Source organism: Oryzias melastigma, linkage group LG17, assembly GCF_002922805.2.
Source record: "Oryzias melastigma strain HK-1 linkage group LG17, ASM292280v2, whole genome shotgun sequence".
NCBI lineage: Eukaryota > Metazoa > Chordata > Actinopteri > Beloniformes > Adrianichthyidae > Oryzias > Oryzias melastigma.
Window position 1 is genome coordinate 10,558,448 of NC_050528.1, and position 19,013 is coordinate 10,577,460.

At 37.5% G+C, this 19,013-nt stretch overlaps 1 protein-coding gene across 3 annotated transcripts in view; it reads left to right on the top strand.

The window, feature by feature from the left end:
* Positions 1–19,013, top strand: part of gpc5c (glypican 5c) — a 122,266-nt gene that overhangs the window by 35,588 nt on the left and 67,665 nt on the right. For all 3 annotated transcript variants that reach the window (XM_024274056.2, XM_024274057.2, XM_036216401.1), the window contains exon 3: positions 409–1,112. In XM_024274056.2, coding sequence (XP_024129824.1) covers positions 409–1,112 — 704 coding nt within the window. The remainder of the gene's footprint in view (positions 1–408; positions 1,113–19,013) is intronic.

Genomic DNA, 19,013 nt, shown 5'->3' on the forward strand with positions numbered 1-19,013 from the left:
CTAAGTGTGTATACATAAATATATGTCTGACACAACATTTTAAATTACTGTCACCTAAACTGATCCTACAAGGGAGGGACCAAAATAAGGCTGGGACCAAAATAAGGAGACATTGTTGTATTTTAAAATGTTCATTGTTACACAAGACAGAAGGAGTTTAAAAAAGTTCATCTGGACATAGTTTTGTAAGCTGAGATGTTTCGAAACATCTTCAACTAAAAAAACTAAGTCCAGATGAAAATGTGAAAAAACAATTTCTATGAAGAACCCATGCTGGAAGAACGAGACTTCATAGATTTTTAGGCAAAATTACAAGTTGTATCCAAACTAATTTATTGGAGCGTGTCTTTTTTGTATTTGTGTTCACTTCCTTTCCTCATTTCTGTTTCTCCTTTGGTCTCATTGCAGAAATGTTCCGGTCCCTGCTGTCCTTCTCCCAAGGCCATCTCAGTTCCCTCCTGGAAGACACATACTTGTCCCTGTTCCACCATGCTCGGCCCCACGTGCACCAGCTCTTCTCCTCTCTTTCCCAGTACCTCCATGGTGCCAATGTCTCTGTAGAGACCACAGTTCAGCGATTTTTTAATAGTATTTTCCCACTTGTCTATGAAAAACTTATCAATCCAGACATGGAGGGAAGCCTAATGGAAGGCAGTGAAATAAGTGACTGTCTCCGCACGATCAGACAGGATGTCAATCCTTTTGGGTATCATCCAGCTCTCATGGCTGAAGAGCTTGCTGGAGCATTGGGGGCTGGTCGACAGCTGGGTCTAGCCTTAAAAGAAGGTGTGGAGGCTATGAATGCTACCGAGCACGCCAGCTTTACCAAAGACTGTGAAAAGAACCTCGTGAAGATGATGTACTGCTCTCACTGCAGAGGCTTGACACTATTCAAGCCCTGCCTGGGCTACTGTCTGAATGTAATGCGAGGGTGTTTGGCCAGTTTATCAGAGCTGGATCAGCCTTGGAGACAATATATCAACCTTTTGGAGCAACTAACGCACGCTGCAGCTGGAAAACACAGCCTGGAACTAGCCCTTCTGGGGGTCACGGGCCATATCAATGAGGCACTGCTCTATGCACAGCTCCATGGTCCGCTCATAACTGCCACGGTGAGTACACAATAGCGAGACAGCAATCAAATACTTCCACGGCCGAGCCAAACAAAACAGATCATCTTAATTCACATCTTTTCTTCATTCATGCATGCTGATCCTATTCAGTTAAACTAGACTGATTCTGATACTTGCATGTGTGTCAAAAACGGGCAGACAGCTGGTTCCACATGCAGCAGGTTTATTAGTTCAGACAGGAATGAAGAACAGCTAAAAGTCCACAAAACTAAATCAGGGTCAGACAGGCAGAGCATGGGAATCAAAGAAGAGACTAGAGTAGTCAGGGTCCAGGCGAGGGTCAGGGCAGGCGGCAGAAGATCAGGTCCAGGTAATGTGGACAGAGTGGCATAAACAATACTTCGCACAGAGTTGCACAGCAGTGCTTAAGAATCCCGTCAATGTCAATGACTGTCAGCTGAGCGGCATCTGGGGACGTTGTTTTATAATGTTGTTTTATAACTTTAAAAAGACATACAAAACTCATGACGTATACATTTAAATGTAAACTTCTGTGCTTCCGAGCACACCCAGGTGAAGACGCGAGTTTCACCTCTGCGCCACAAGCAAATGCAAATCACCAGTGGAAGGATAGTCAACCTGTCCTTAGAGATCCTCCTTAAAAAAATAACAAGTTCAAATGCCCCTACAACTGGAGCAATAGGTGGTAGCCAGAGCGGTAGTGGAGCAATCAAGATTCATCCAATAAACACATTCTGTACACTGAAATATTGGTGTTTATTTCTATTGCTACGTTTGTTTCGAATTTAGAAGTTCTCTCCAGAGAATTGCAGGCCTTGTCAAATTCCTAATTTAAGTAATGCCTTCAACAATCTAATAAACTCCGTACCTTTTAGGTGTTTCTGTACTACAGGCTTGGTCAGTTTATCCCAAACCATCCATCTATCTTCCAAACCCACTGAAACCCATTCAGAGTTACAAGGGTAACGCCAGCTTGGGTGAAGGTGGGGTACAGTTGGGGGCCACACAGTCACACCTAGGGACAAATTAAAGTCACCATTCAACCCATGAAGCACGTTTGTGGACTGTGGAAGGAAGCCGGGGTGCCTGGAGAAAATGAGGAGAACATACGAACTCCACACAGAAAAGGTTTCAGCCGGGATTCGAATCAGGGCGTACCCCAAAACTAGGGCTGCAACGATTATTGGACTAATCGACGACTAATCAACTATTAAAGTAGTCAAAGACTACTACTTTAAGGATACTTACCAGGAATTAGTTCTATTTTCAAACCCGAAGTCCGACGTGCAGCTTCTGATAGTGCGGGAAGGAGACGTGGAGGAAGGGAGAGACCGTTGACACATATGCGCATGCGCACGTGGAGGCGGACAAAATAAAACTTACTAATTTTGAGTTAATGGATCAGAGGCTCTTTGCTATTAAATAACTCTAGTTAACATGAATGAGATAATAATTTAATAATATAATAAATATATTATAATAATAAAATAATTTTATCTACTAATTTTGAGTAAAATGAATTAAATCTAAATGTGTCACCTTTAAGAGGGGCTTGAATCATTTTTTTGAGTGTAGAAACAAATCATATTTTACATTTTATTGACCTGAAGTGCAAACCACACCAGCAAATTACTCAGTGCAAAACATATTAAAGACTGCATGATAATTAAAAACGCAACATTACAATTTTGGAAATTAAAATGAAATTCCCGAACCCAAAACACAAAATTTCCACAAAATAAAATGAAATAAAATAAATGTTTTGCTAAAAAGTGATTTCTAGAAATCAAAAGGAAATGTTTAAAAAAAAAAAAACACAAGAAAGGTTGTTTGATACGTCACTGATTTGATGATGAAATTTCTCAGTAAGTTTAATTAAAGTTATTTGTTATCAAGCGATACTGTTATTGTTTCAAATCATAAAACTTTATATGTGCAGACATTGAAGATGCATTTGAAGACTTGAGAGTCAAAAATCAAATGTCATCGTCCAATCATCAACGACCCACAGTACCAACTTTTTTTGTTTTCTTCTTGTTGTTTTTTTTTATTATTTTTTTGCACTTCATTTTGATTTCTGAACACTACTTTTGTTTGTCTTCTGAAACGCCTCATTTTTATTTCACTTAATTTTTATGGAATTGGATCTTTGCAAAAGTTTTTACATGAGATCCTCATGGCTTTAGACTGAATCTGTTTGAATATCTGTTGTCAAATTTAAAGTAAACTGTCACAAAAAGTTTGTCAGCATGTCATTAGTTCGCTCATGATGCGTGTCATGAAACGCGACACACTGTAATCTTTATTAAATCAACCTTGTCTTTTCAGCTGCTAAAACAAAAACAGTGGAGGCATGCGTGAGGGTGTAAGGTGACATGAGTCATATATCAAGGAGGAGAATGTTATTTTTAGAGAATGATGTCTTTCCTCAAGAGCCTTACAAATCAAGTCTCTCTAGCAAGAACCCCCCTCTCAACAAAATTTCATACATTTTCATGAGCACAGTTTTGCTCTCAGTATTATGAATGTATTGGACTAATTGAAGCTTTGGACAGCACATTTCCACAGCATTTATGCAGAGTGGATGTAGAGTTCAGCTATTTTCTCACGTGATTGATGGTCACTGTCAACTAACCTTTTTGCAGAGCTGTGCTTTAACTGAAAGACAAGGACAGAATGAAGAACAATCTGCCCAACCTGTTAGTGGGTTAAACGTAATCTTCACTGTCTGCATAATGTATCTCAGTAATATTATAATTCCGATCCAGCACGGATTGTAATTTGTCTTGCTCGAGTTCGTTTAAAATATCAAATTATATTGTACATTCTTTAAAAAAAAAAAAAAAAGATTTTTCTATAAGAAAAAAAATATTTTAATGTCACAGTTCTTCAAACATTCTAATGATCCAACACTGAAAACAACCCCAATCCAACCAGTGAGGAGTAGCTCACGATACGATGCGATACATGGCTCACGATATCGATAATATCGCGATACTTCGATAACAGGTAAAAATCTTCGCTAATAACTAACATAATATAGAAAAAACACACATTTTTGGGGAAATATATCCCCATTTATTTTTTTAGCTTAAACACAATCATAATAAACAACTTAAAAAAAATTAAATAAAAAAATTAAATAAATTCAAGTGGCAACAGCTATCTACCACCAAAGGAACGTTTCACCAAAGGATGATAAATATATTTTTTTACAGCCTCTGTCAAGTGTTCCCAAATTTTTTGTGCACTTTTCCCACACTTGAAATTGCTGAGCATCCAACATTGAAGGCTGATTTACTCAGACTGCCACTTGAAATTATTTTTCCAATCTTTGTTTATTTTCCATTTGGTCAGTTAGCAGTCAATAGGTAAAAACCTTAAAACCCATTAATTTAACACATTTTATTTAAGAATGACTTTAAATTAACATTAGCAAAATGTAATAAAAGGTCATTTGAAAACTTCGCACCGTAAATTTACCAAAGTTACACCGTACACCAGCAGGTTAAACATCGAAGTGCATGAAAACGAAAATTCCGACCGGTACCTGAAGTACACACAAACAACTGCGAAGTGCGCGCCTAGTTCCCACAGCGCACCGATCAAACAGGAAACAAGCGATCGCGGTCATTCTAGCGCTCAGACAAAGTCACTTCTTACCGGCTGTCTCTGCTGTAGATGCATTACAAACGCGCACATGCTTTAAAAACGCGCTACCGAGCCTACATCTCGCCATTCTCCTAAATGAAACGCGTGCGTCACCATTAAATGGCCGACGCAGCGCGCCCAGCTGCTCAACAGTTCCGTCACGCGACTTAGACGCTCAGCGGAACAACCTCTTCAAATAAAAATATAAGATTGATACTTGGTATGAACCCATCGAGAATCAGTCGCAGGACTAAATATCGCGATATATCGCAATATCAATATTTTAATAAAGGTCACATGTATACTATTTGCTTTTTAGTATCCTTATAAGATAATAATTGTAATTTGTAGACCTAATTTAAAATATTTGCATGTTTCTAAAGTTGCTGGGTAACGAGACAAAGCAACTCTATATTTACTAACTTTAAACTGGCAGATCTAAATGCACAGAAAGACAGAAGAGAAGCAGCTGCCCGACCTGAAGACAAGCCTAAGACAGCCATGCTGAAAGAGAACAAGCTTGCATTTCCTTGTGTATGTACATTAAAGTGTGAGTGGATCCGTGTTTTGTATACACGGGGGTGGCAAGCAAGCCTAGAGTGGGATGAACAATGTGCAGAGAACTGAGATTTATTTAACTAAAAGGGGACCACAAGGCCAAACAGACAAGTTTAGCTTGCAGGTTTTAAAAGACAATTTTAAAGAAAGAATAAAAGTTGAAAAATAAATAATTGTGTTTATTTAATACAACCAGATTTAAATAGCACGATAATTTGATGATGACCCGATTAAATCTGTAACAAACCAAGTTCCTGCTCAGGTTGCATTGTTAAAAATGAATTATTAGCTTTCAACTAAAGTTGCTTAAAATAGTTTTTTTGTTTAATTGCTGTTTTTTTCTAATGAACAAAGCATACATATTTTTCTACTTTTTGTGAATTTTTCTGTGCTTATGACTTGGTGTGGTAAAGTAAAAGTACCATATTTTCTGTCTTATAAGACACACTTATAAACCTCAATTAAAAAAATAAAAATAAAAAATGACAGTGCATTTTATTATCCGGTGCACCCTAACGATGTTAAGATGACCTTACAATTTTTGGAGGTATGTGGCGATCTGTCAAAATGTCAGTCTAATTTTTATGAGCTTGGGTGTTACTGTAAAGATGCTAACACGGCTAATGTGTAGCTGTGTCGGACAATTTTTTTTTTTTTATATCTTACTAACAGATCACTGTAACGGTAGTTTTGGAGGTATCAGCCTGTTATTTTATATTTTTCAAACAAGGTTGGGAGTTACAGGTATTGTCAATAAATATGCTGACATGGCTAATGTGTAGCATGTTACAAACAAGTTCCAGTTTTTTTTTTTTTTTCCAAATTCCAAACTGTAACATATATATAAAAAAGAAAATCACCAAAATTGTTGTTATTGACTTACTTCTAATTATAAATGAAGTCTATCTGCCGCTCCTTCTGAAGAAACACATGAATAATCTGTTAGTCTTCTTTTTCTGTCTTCAGTTTTAAAAGTCTCTCTGACTCAATAAAGTTCACTGTCTAAACTAATTCTTGAGTTTAGGGGTTTCGGCATCTAATCCTCCATTTAGAAAATGATGCTCTTAATTTGCAGCCTCTAATTCTATTATTTTTTAGCTGTGGTGTCACATTCTTGGGGCTCACCAGCGCCCTCTTCTTCATGGCATGTGAACTGCGGGCCTGTATTTCTAAAGCTCATTTTTAGCGGATAAAAAGACTAAATGAGTCACAATACTGGAACCAATGTAATGAGATAGTTAGGTAATTTTGGTAATAATAAAAAAAGAAGCTTATTTTATGATGATAAAAAGACCAAATTAGTAAAGCGCGTGCATCAGCTGCAGCTCGTGTTTTTTAGAAGGACATTTGTAAACTTTTTTTTTACCAAAGAAATGTTGAAAACCCACACAGAAAGAGGTAATCTTAGAATCAACATGTCTAAAAATGTATATTTTTTATTTTTCATTTACAAAAAAGTTTTTTCTCTTTATTTTCTGCATTTTTTTAACTATAATTTGCAGGTGAGGCTGGACGTCAATGGCCATATTTGTTGCCACACTTGCATTTAGGTTGCAGTGCAGTAGCATTTTGGGATATTTGTCACCCCTCTGCAACCTTTAACACTAAAAGAGCCATTTGGGTTAGTTTCTTACAGACCAGAACCCAGCGAGAGCCACAAAGTCTGCACATTATTTATGCTTTTTTCTCAATTAAACCTTGTTTTATAAGTGTAACTTAAATATTACATTAATTAATTCACAACAGCAGTAACTTTAGACAGCAGCACACACGAGTTCCTTTCAAAATAAAACTTGCTCTGTGTCAAAAAAGGTCCTCCTGCTGGAGCAGCTTTACTTAAATTAAAAATACGAGACAGTCAAACATGATGCTTTTTGTCATTAAGATTTTGTTGTCCCATCATCATTTTTTCCCCTTTACTGTCAGATATAAACAAGATTTTAGTGGAATCGAAGTATATATATATATAAAAAAAAAATTAAAACATTTAGAATAAAATGAGCGTTTTTTTATCGTCATTCTCTAAGATGTGAGGCACAAAACTTTTAATGATTTTCAATCATTTTAAGCTGCATGTGTTCAAAACTTTAACCACTTTAGTGTAATTTGCCAAAAAAAAAAGAGAAAAACTAAAGCGTTTGGAGTCTTTTATTTGACGAATTATAAATTAAAACATAAATTCAAAGAGCATTTCTACAGAATTTCTAACCATGAATTAGTTTTTTTTTTGTTTTATTTATTTGACATGTTAAAAATCTGAGCAGAAATGACAAAATTTAAATAACTAACCTGTTATGTATTCAATTGTTTTTTCATTTTTTATTAAAAGCTAAAGAGCCACAATAAAGGGATAAAAGAGCCACAGGTTGCAGACTCCTGGTGTAGCCTTACTGCTAGCTTAGTGTGGCTTATATGTGACATAAAGTAAAAAAAAAACATACATTGTACGCTACAGTAACTAAATAAATTAATGTTTGTGCTTTTAAACCTGGATATTTCCCTAAACCATTTTCTGGCTAGCCTTTCTCCCATTTATTCAACTGCAGAAAACTGATGCACAAAGAGTAACAACACATAACTTACATCTCACCATATGCAAATACACACACCACACACACACTTAGCTGTTAGAGTGTCAATTTTTTTTTTTTTTTTTAAATAAAAAGACAAATATAGTTCTTTTTTGAACACTTTTTTTTAACGCTCTTGCTAAGTGCCTGAAAGGGAAGCCGTTCTGGATGTTTTTGGGAGAGTCTGGGGCACGAGTTAAGCAGACACAATAAAGAGAAAATTGGAAAATCTCCAGTAAAAGTGGCCAGTCTTATTGGACCCTGGCGTAAACGCTTGCTCCAGTGTTTAGTTAGGCTTTCTTCGTCTGAATACCGACTTGTTGGATTGAACCTAAAATGTTTCCCTCCAGGGTTACCTGTGCTCAAGAGGCCCTGGTAGGCTCTTGTTTATTGACATGGTTGTAAAAAATTGATTTGACATTTGACCTACAGGGAGCTTTTATATAGTCCACCTGGTAAAGATGGGCCGCCATGCATAAATCTTAACACACAAAAGCTTCTTTTCCCTCATTTCTCCATGCAGTCATACAGTCAAACATTGAACTATTATAGCCTACTTATGACATGCTAGAACTGGTCCAGATCAGAGCAGCTCCACGCAGGTCTACCTTATCCATTTGTTGGTTTTACTTCACTTTCTCATTAGAGTCTTATGAAGGAATGATAATAGCAGCCTGGCCTTTCAGATTGTGGAAAAAGAAGCGTCGGTGGAATGATTTGAAGGATTACCATGGCAACAGCCTGACACAGCTTATTTTGCCCGTAATTTCACCACATTCACAAGAGAAAAAAGGAAAAGAAATATCATCAAGTGTATGAATAAAAAACAGATCTTAAGAAAAAAGTTTAGTCATGTCAAAATAAAGTAGATTTAAGTGTTTTTTAGCTACTCATTCAATCTAAAGCTGCCAAGAAAATAAAATAAATGATGGATTTGTTCAAATTTTGTCTCTAGGACTATGTGATGGACTATGACCTGTACCAAGTGTGCCCCCAATATAGTATTTAGCCCCGCCGCGACCGTAAAAAGGATAAAGCAAGCACAGAAAATAGACGAGAAGCCAAACTAAATGCTGCTGAAACCAGGAGCAGCAGAGGAGTGAATGTTTGCCAATCAAAATACACTGAAAAAAAAACTAATAAGATTTACTTAAGAAAATCCTCGTAACAATTTGCACTAACAATTATTGATTAAATTTTACTGCATTTATGAATATAAACTTAACTTCTTTACTAGAAAATTCTATGTATTTGCATAATATTTGAATTATTATGTAAATATATATATTACTGATGCAAAAAGTTTGTTTTTTCAGTGTAAGAGCGTTAGAGCAAAAGCTCTTTTTTTTTTTTTTTTTTTTTTAGGAGAAATCAACACTGCATAATATTTTGCAGTTTTAAAGTTTCATATTCCTAATTACAGCCTATTTAACCAGACCAGTGTGGTTAAAAAGATTGCTCAATCCGCTTCAGTTTTGAAGCATTTGGTTGGAGTCCTCCTCTTCATCACAGATTCAAATATTTCCTGTTTGCAGCCATTCACAGAACTGGAATCATTTACCAATTGATTCAATCTGTTTTCTATCACTGGCTGTGATGCTGTGGTTATGCAGCAGTCTGCAGTCTTCAGCCGTCGCTGTTTCCCTGCAGAGGATACACAGGGGCTTCATTATCGCTCACCATCTCTGTAATATTCTCTACGTTCAACAATACTGAACTTTTTGCCTTTCCACTCAGGGACATTGTCAGAAACGTTACAAGAAACGAAAAACAGGAGTTTTGTTATAACATTAAAGGATTCGCTGGGTATTTTTTCCATAAACAGGGAAGCGCCTGTGCGTGTTATTTTAGATGATGAAAAGTGAGGCTGTTGACAGGAAGTGCTCCCATGGCGATATCCACTATGTTTAACCCATCTTTTAGAGTAGCGTGAACTTTTGGCTCTACCTCCAACCCTCAAGCTGACCGACTTACTCAGCAATCCATTAGTTTAATGACGGCGACTGAGGCCTCTTTGCAGTTGTGCTGGCACGTTCTACCTGCTGGCCTGTGACTGTACTTCATTATATTTGAAAAAAAAAAGAAATAGATCTACTTTTCAACTGCTGGCAAGCTGCTGGATTATTTTACACATTATTCCTGGCAAAAAAAATAAGAATATAATTAAGTGACATTTATGATGACCTTGACTTTTAAAAGTCTAATACAAACTAGAAAGAACAATGAGGCAATTCTGCGCTGGTCAGAGCCGGTGAGCGCTCCACTCTAATTTTTAATCTGGAGTAATGGGATTTTCTTTTCAGCTAAAATAAAACAAAATTTTGCTTGTGTTGGGTTTCTGTCTCTTAAATCAAAAGCTTTCAGAACGTCATTTTACATGTGCTCTTGTATGCATCATTTTTGAATACTTTCTTTCTTAAAGGAAAATGACTTATGGCTGTGAGTTCTTTCAACTATGACCTACTTTGAATTAAAAAAATGTCTTTAAGCAGTTTAAATGTAAACGCAAGAATTATTCTTTGTTATTCCCATCCTTCCTGATTAATGTATATTAAATGACATTGAAAAACACAACAGGCACTATAGGGTCACTTTTGCCTTGTTTCCACTGAGCCGTCCCGACTGAACTGGTCCATTCCTAGCCTGTTTAGACTGGTCCGGGCCAACAAATTCTGACTCCCAACTCGTCACATATTGACGTTTGGCTAAAGATTCTGTCCGCCTTACTTTTTGATGCTGTTTTTTGACGTGCTGATAGTTCATAAAAATCATGGGTCCATAGGCTTCGGTACACGGTTTCGGATAAGGTATTGCACGCGGGCTGGTCCTCGAGATGCTGCCGGTACCAGTGCTCTAACCCAGTACCGGTACCCTAACCTGGAACTGGAGGCAGTACTGGATGTGAACCGAGCCCAGACACGAATTGGTACCAGGTTAGGGTACCGGTACTGGGTTAGAGTCCTTGTGCGCTCTGCAGCCCCGTGTACTGGACAGGTTCACAGCCCGGAGGTTGGGGGATCCGTGATTTAATGGGAACAGCCAAATGTCAAACAACGAGGAGTTAGGGACACCTGAAACGTCAAAAAGTGACGTGGAGGGGTCCTTAACCAAAAGTCAATATGTGACGAGTTGGGAGTGAGAATGTGTTGTCCGGAAAGTTCAAACGAGCGTTTCCATTAAATGTTGGACCATCAAAGCCCATACAGGGCGTTATCCAATGACATTGGTGTAACAGTGCGACTACAGCGTCTCTCTGTTTTCGCAGATTCGTCGTGTATCCGGTCCCCAACTCCCGTGAATATAGAATGCAACGAATTTAATATTCTTTGCAAGAAGATTGTGGGAGGCAAAGAAGAATACAGCTGAAAAGAGGTTAAAACTTTCAGCTTGGATCTTAAGTCGGGAAAAGCGCTGGTCGGACGTTTGCCGATTTTATCGTCTGACGACAGTCGATTCGCCCTAACTGGTCCATTTCAGTTTTCTATGGACCAACAACCAACGAGGGACCAAAAATGGTACCAATCGGTTCAGCCTAATGGATCCATTACCATACCGATCCAGTCCAGTTTTTGCCTCAAACGAGGCATTAGAATACTTTCATGCTCTATTAATATTAATGCCTTAAGAAAATCCACCCCTACAGGGGTTGACCTGTATGGGTAGTGCCGGGCTTTTGTTGGGTTGTCCGTGTCTGTGGAGGGTTATTAAGAGTAGCGGCTGGTCATTAAAGGGAGTGCAAGTGTGTCTTAAGGCGCAAATGGAACATACCATAGTCATGAGTGTTGTGTATTGGAAAGTTTTAATAAGTACAATAAATGCACTTATGACATACAGGTAATGGTGTTGTATAGAGCCCTTATGTCACTCTTGAGTCTGTTAGCAAGGTACCTGAACTGGATCCTTACTGACCGTGTGGAGATGCGTCACAAATGAGGTCTGCAGGTGATATTTAAAGGGTAACCAAACAGGGACGTTGGAGACTGACTCCTGTTTGGGACAGAGAGTCTTTTATTTTTAAGTAAAAATGAATTTTTAGAGATGCTAGTTTGTTTTTATTTATTTTGTGTTTGTGCCTAGAAATAGAGAAAAATCCTATTTATTATAAAAAAAGAAGGTCATGAATGCAAATCTAAATTTCTTAAAGGCTAAGGTAAGACGGCTCCTTCTAGGTTTTGATCAGTAGAAAACGAGCCCAAATGGCTCTTTTACTGTTAAAGGTTGCCGCCCCTGGGCTAACCAAACAATCTGTTATCTTTACATTTTGTGTGGTCCACCTGTTCAGGTTTCCCCATTTTTCGTCCGCAGACAGCCTGTATCCTCCCATAAGGGAAGCTTGTCAACAGCTACAATCAATTTAGGGGACATGCATACATCAATGTGTCTCAGACTGGATCATAGACAGACAGAAAAACCCGTCTATCTTCTTCTCTTTTCCTCTGACAGTCTGTCTCTATGCATGAAGACATAAAGATTACAGAGACATCTTGGCAAACTTTACAAATGATTCTTATTTCTAAAGACGAACAAATGCATTCTTCAAACTTCACGGTAAAACCCAAATTGGCAAGGCAACTAGAGCTTCTTATTTTCACATCATCTGTGAGTCATTTAATCAGCGTAAACAAGAACAGGCCTTAGTGTGGGGAGAGCAGCTTAGTGTGCTCTTTGCTGATTGGAATCTGAAGGGCGTCTTCTGTGATTTACGGGCAACTTCATCTCTTTTTAATTACCACTGACTTTATTTGAACGGTTTGAAATCGGGAACTGGTTGACAGAGGCAGACGGAGACAGAGAATGATTCACAAACAATTATTCCAGAAAAAAATAAATAAATATCGTGGATGGAAATGGAAAAGCAAAGGCAGCACACATCCTGTAAATATTAAGAGTTGAATAAAAACAACAATGACAACAAAAAAAACTATTTTAACCCTTTAACACCTGAGGCGTCGCCGGTGACGCTTAAACACAAAATATTTAACATACTGTCAACTTTTCAACTGTTAACACGATCAATCTTATCTTTTCTGGTTATACATGCAGTTTCAACGAACTGGGTCACTTTGAGTTAAGAAGCCCATGCACTTACTGACTAACTGACTGCACCACCGATTAGCCAATAAACAATAGGAAAGTAGGGGGATTTCAACTGTTACATTTGTCTTTTTGACCAAACTGCAGGGGGGAGTGAATTTCCAAGAAATGTTATAAAAGTTAAATAGACAAACCTCTGGTTTGAGCCCATGCTTTCTCCTCTTCCTGTTTTAATAATTTTAATTTTAAAGAAGCACTAACAGCAACAAGAGGAAGGGAGGGGTGCTGCACTGCAGTTAGTGATTAAATCAAAGTTTTGATTTATGTTATTTATGTTTTTAATTATTCCTTTTTTTGCATGAAATAAGTTGTCTTTAAACTGTAAAATCAAGAAAAGAAAAAAAACAATACATAATCACTGAGATTTGGCGCCCCCTTCAGCAGATGGTAACATAGGCGGCCGCCTTGGTCACTAATCCACAGGCCCGGCCCTGTTTGCATGTTCTTCTTGTGTATTTGTGCTCTTCCTAAAACATGCTCCTTTGGTTAATTGGTTCTTTAAATTGTCCCGAAGTGGGATTTTGTAGCCCACCTGTTCAAGGTATTCCCCGCCTTCGACCTACAGTAGATGGGTTGGCTCGAGCAGTCCCACCACCCCAAAAGAAATTCAGCAGGTTCTGAGGATGGATGGCATTCAGATTAAATTAAAACTGTGCCGAATCTGTTAAATTAGCTCTTTTTTTCAAGATGGTAGGCCGTTTTGAGGATCAGTTATATAAAAACAAAAATATGATACTACACAAATACAAATATTACACAAATTAATAAAAATAGTTTCCTTTTGGTGCTAATTTATACTAAATTAAACCATAAAAGCCTCTACTGTTTTTATTTGGGATTTTTTTTAGCCTTTTGTTTTTCCTAATGTCATGCATTTCCCAGCTTTTTTACAATTTGCTTCTTAGATTAATCCACTTTTTTGTCTTTAAAAATATTCTATTATCCGCTTTGTTTGCAGACACTTTCATTTTGAGACATTAAATTCAGCAAACTTATTTTCTTTTAATATTCTCCTCAGTTTCAGGTGTTTAAATATGAACACAAAATTACTTTAGAGTGAATAATAGTTCACAACTGAGTGACCGTAATGAGTTTAAACAATAATAATCCAATGTACGTTTCCCATTAATGCAAATCTCCACATTTAAATGCAAAAGCGTTAACTTTTATTTATGGCACAAAATGTATCAATTTATCTTTGCAGCTGTTCTTTACACCTTTTGAATCTCTTTTGGAGTCTCTGGGCTGCTGGAGTCTAAACTAGCTACTGTTAGCTGAAGGCAGGATACACAATGGACTGTTTGTCAGTCTGTCGCAGCACCACAAAGAGACACAAAACTTATTTTCCATAATTATGTTTGTAAAGCTTCTTTTAAGACCAGTTAGCTGGAGTGCTATAACTCTATCTGAACTGTTTTAACAAAAATCAAGAATAACAAAATTCTGCCTTTTTTTTGTACATTAAACTACCGTTTTTGTTTTTGTTTTTTCTGCATTAAAAAAAAAGGACTTGAGTGCAACCACTTTTGACACAAAGGAAGTTCCTCCTCGTTGCAGCTGTTTAGTCTTTGAACTAAAATAGAACGCTCAATCCAACTCACTGCGCTTCAAACTACTAATATTTTTTATTTTTATTTTTTTTACAAAAACTGATAAAAACAGCCGTCATTCTTATGCAACAGGACATTATGCATGTGATTTCAGTGTGCATACCTTCAGTCTAATTTAAGAAAGAATCCTCAATTACTGAGCAGGCCTTGCATCTCCCAGTATTCGGGGTGAGAGCGGGGCTGAGAAAGGTCCCCTGGTTTTACTGTGTAATCCTTTAATAAATAAACTGGAAGAAAAGGCCACCACTTCTATCTGTAAGCCAATACTCCCACAGAGCAGGGATGGCCCCGGATTTGGGATGAAGCTGATTGTTTTGCTGTATTTTCTTTACACGGTGTTCGTCTCAGAGAGATGGGCATAGAAGCCACATGCGAGCTCTTAAAGGAAAGTATAATAGAATTTCAGCCACACCTAATCACACGGCTTATTTGTTTCTTCTGCATCTGTCCCGACCTGTAATGGGTATTAAATGGTGCGGAAATGCCTTAGATTTCCCCAAAGTCTTCTGATGTGAACAACAATCATCCCATTAATCTTAGTCCTCCTTCATGTTCTCCTCTAAGCATTTAAAGAATGCGCCAAAAAATGGCAAATGTGTGACAAATATGAACAGGTGGTCAAATAAACACCAAAATTAATGTTCAAATACATAAAAAGGGTTTTAATTCTCTTGTCATCATTATGTCAAGTGGTAATTGATTTATGGCAATTTTAGCTTATGTCGTTATCCAACCTGTCAGCTTATTGACTGTGAGGATTATGCGGTTGACAAAACCATCCTGTAAGAACGTCTGTATTTCCCAGGAGGATCCTTAAGAGAACACTGTTTATTTTTCCAGCAATGCTTTTTGCTTTTTGTTTACCCTCTTGTATGTTTTGTTAGGCAAAGGAATGACTTGTGTCGGAGTTATTGTTTTGAACTGGCAGTCCTTCTCTAATCACTTCTGGCCCCCGTAGGATCCTGCAATTAGAAGCTCTTTCGCTGTGGTTTTGCTCTCAAAAATAGTGAGGAAATGCAAACAGAACTGAGGATGACCTCCTCTGGCTCTTCATATTTTTAACAGATGTTTACATTTTTGTCCTTTACTGGAACAAAAAAGTGTCATACAAAGAGCCTGTGGAGAAAAAAAAAAAAAATGTGCTGAATCTTTAGCTGAACTCCTCCAGGGCTCAAAAAGACAGATCAAACCGGCAAAAACCAATACGTTTTAATTGTATTTAATAGTTTTACATAAAAAATGCTGGTATTTAACGTGAATAATCAGGGGCCCCCAAAACATAACTGTTTTCTTCTCTGATGTTTTTCTTCTCTTCTGTGATTTTTTAATACTTTAAAAAATCAAACCAATAAATAGTCTATCCTCTCCCATCATATAAAAAGTCACGCTCAATGTGGGTCTTGATCGGCCAGATTAAAAAAAACACACATATATATATACATATACATATACATATATATATATGTATAGTGTCTGATAGTGTTTGGGGGCCAGGTCAAATATGGAGGAAGTCTGGATCTAGCTCCTGGGCCCTAGTTTGGGGACCTCCTGAGGTAAACTCCACTTAAAATCCACTTAATTTTCTTTTATTATTATTATTGTTTTACTAAATAACTGGTTGTAATTTGTTACATGAGCAGCAAACTTCCCTCAAAGTTTTTTTTCTGTGTTTGTCCTTAAAGTCCCCCGTGATTATTACTTTTTTTAATTAAAAACAAATTCCCAGTAGTGTTTTATTTATAATTATGAAGTTTTTAACCAAAATCCCACAAACCTAAATGCCTTAAAAATCAATTTTTCATGTTGATCTGAAGCCTCTGTTTCCAAAATCTCTTCTGAGGGGGCGTGGCTTTTGGAGCTGAGCAGCCCCGCCCCTGATCCCCCCCTGTCTGATTATGATAACTCTGTGTATCGCTAGCATAAATCTTCAATCCTGCTTCATAAAAATGTCAAAAAATATGAGTAATTTCCAGCCGTATTGTTTTGATGTCAGCTCGGACGATGAAGTGAAGAACTTCATGGACCGAACTTCCTCCAAAATCCTGATTCTTTCTTATTCTAGTTCACAAAAGACTCTTTTAATTCATTTAATTAATGTTTATTGATGTTGATGTGACCAATACATTCATAGGTTTCTGAGAGCAGAATTCTTGTTAAAATAATGAAAGCTAACATCAAAATGCTCTTTCATTGATTTACAATCCTTTACAACTGCTGTCAAATGAGCCGCCGTTCACATTTCCGTGGTCACATCAAGAAGCTCTGTGGAGTCTGGTGGAGATTTTCCAGCGTTCTCAGTCCTGCTACCGTAAGTATTGTATGAAACTCAAACAAAAAAATCCAGTGATGCTGATTTGACCACGGAAATGCGAACGGCAGCTCATTTGACTGCAGTCAATGTGAAGATACCATCTTCTCTTCTGTGGCAGCTAAGCTAAAATGAGGTGTCTGCGACAGTTTGATTGACAGCGATTTAAAAGGACAAATATCAGAAATGCAAAAACAAAATTAATTCCTATTACATTTGTGCTCTTTCATTAGAAAAATGCCACTCGCACATGTTAAAAACTCAAAAAACAGGATTTTTATTGGAGGGCGAATTTAAACGCCTCAGCACTGTTCCAGGAATAAACAGAAATAGTAAGAAAGTCGAGGATAAAACATTCACATAACTGCCTGTTTCTTTAAAAAAGCAATCCACAACTGTTATACTAGCAGTTGTGCCGGGACTTTGAAGCACATGTGCCGCTTACACAACCTGCCAGACTCACAAACTTCATGTAAACACTCGCCGCTCCACATGCACAGCACCATAGACCTCCCAAAGTCTACAGTCTGGACGTGTCATCATTAGACTTTACGTCGTCTAAAAGACATGCAGTGCATCCCTGGAATGTGATTTATAGATTGTAGTTTTTTAATAAATAATTATCATGCATATGAAAGTACTGACGAAAGATTTATGTATTTGCTTTATAAATAGATTCAAGAACTGCTTGCACGATTGAATGAATAAATTGAATTTGGTAGTAGACCACACGACGGAATATTCCCTTACAAAGTTGATTTTAGTTGCTGCTTTAACGTTGTTTGTTGTTATGCAGGTCCTAACACAACATGACAGGCAGACAACAACAGTGGTGGCTTTTTAGGGAAACACTAACGATGGCGTAGGGAGCATTTGGCTTTGTACGTTGGCAGACTACTTGGGCAAAACAGTTGCTATGCTCTATCTTTTCACACAGCCATAATGAAATGTTTATGAGTGTGTGTGCATGTGTGCGTGCGTGTGCATGTGCGGGTCTCTCTACCACATGTGAGCGTGTTTTATAGGTCCAGAGGGAGTTAAGGTTAATGCAGTAAAACAACCTTCCTCATGCCCAACGTCTGCTGGAAGAGTAGATTTAAGAGCTGAATGTAGTTAGGACAGGATTTAGTGAGTGAGGCCACAGTGAAGTGCAATGGTTCAGGTAGCCGTGGTGTTATCTGGGATTCCCGATCCATGTCAGCTCTATAAACCAGGAGCAGCTTGCCGTTATGTAAAACTGACATTCGCATGGCCATGAGATGAAGGTTGGGCCTCACCCATGAGGGGAAAGTGTATTTTTAGCGGGACGGCCAGACACTTTTTGAGCATGTTAACACTTATTCCATTTGCTTCCAGACTAATCCAAACTCTTCCGAAGCTGCAGACACACCCATTCAAGCAGCAATTTAAAAGCAAATGCTTTCTTTCTCTATTGTGGAAGACGTTTGCTTGTTTTTGTTTAGAAATTTCTGATTTTTTCCCTACTGATAGAGACTTTTACATCGCCTTTTTTTAACGTGAACATTGAAACACTGGTCAAATCTCTACAGACAATGCACTATTTCAAAATGATTCTAAATTAGCGTCTCATCTCTATTCAATTTCTTCGATTATATTTCATAGAGTTCTCTCTACTGTTTTCACTTTTATAAAAAAAATCTATATAAAATCAATCGGAGAAAAAAAATAATACATTTTTCTTCCTGTTTTTCCCTTTACTTTTTTTGTTTTTTTGTATATGTGATGCAAACAACAAGACGTCCAATCACAAGCTTGCTCCCACCAGGTCAAATGACTATGGGGGGATGTGTGATGTGTTCTACGGCAAGCCTTTTTGTCATATATCCTTAATATCAGGCTGTTTTAAACCTAACTAGTATTGCCAAAAGTACAAATGGTTAACTAGTGACAGCCACAAATGTTACACCAGTAAACCAATTGTACTTTTGGAATTACTGGTTTTGCTCCCTGATGTCAAGGATATTGGCTTAAAAGGCTTGCCGTAGTGTGCACTTAAAGTACGATAATACTGAATAAATGATATTGACACACTTTTTTTAAATTACATGGAGAAAAAAACGGTCTAAAAGTACCCAAAATGACAGGTTTTTATGTTTGAAGCTGTTAT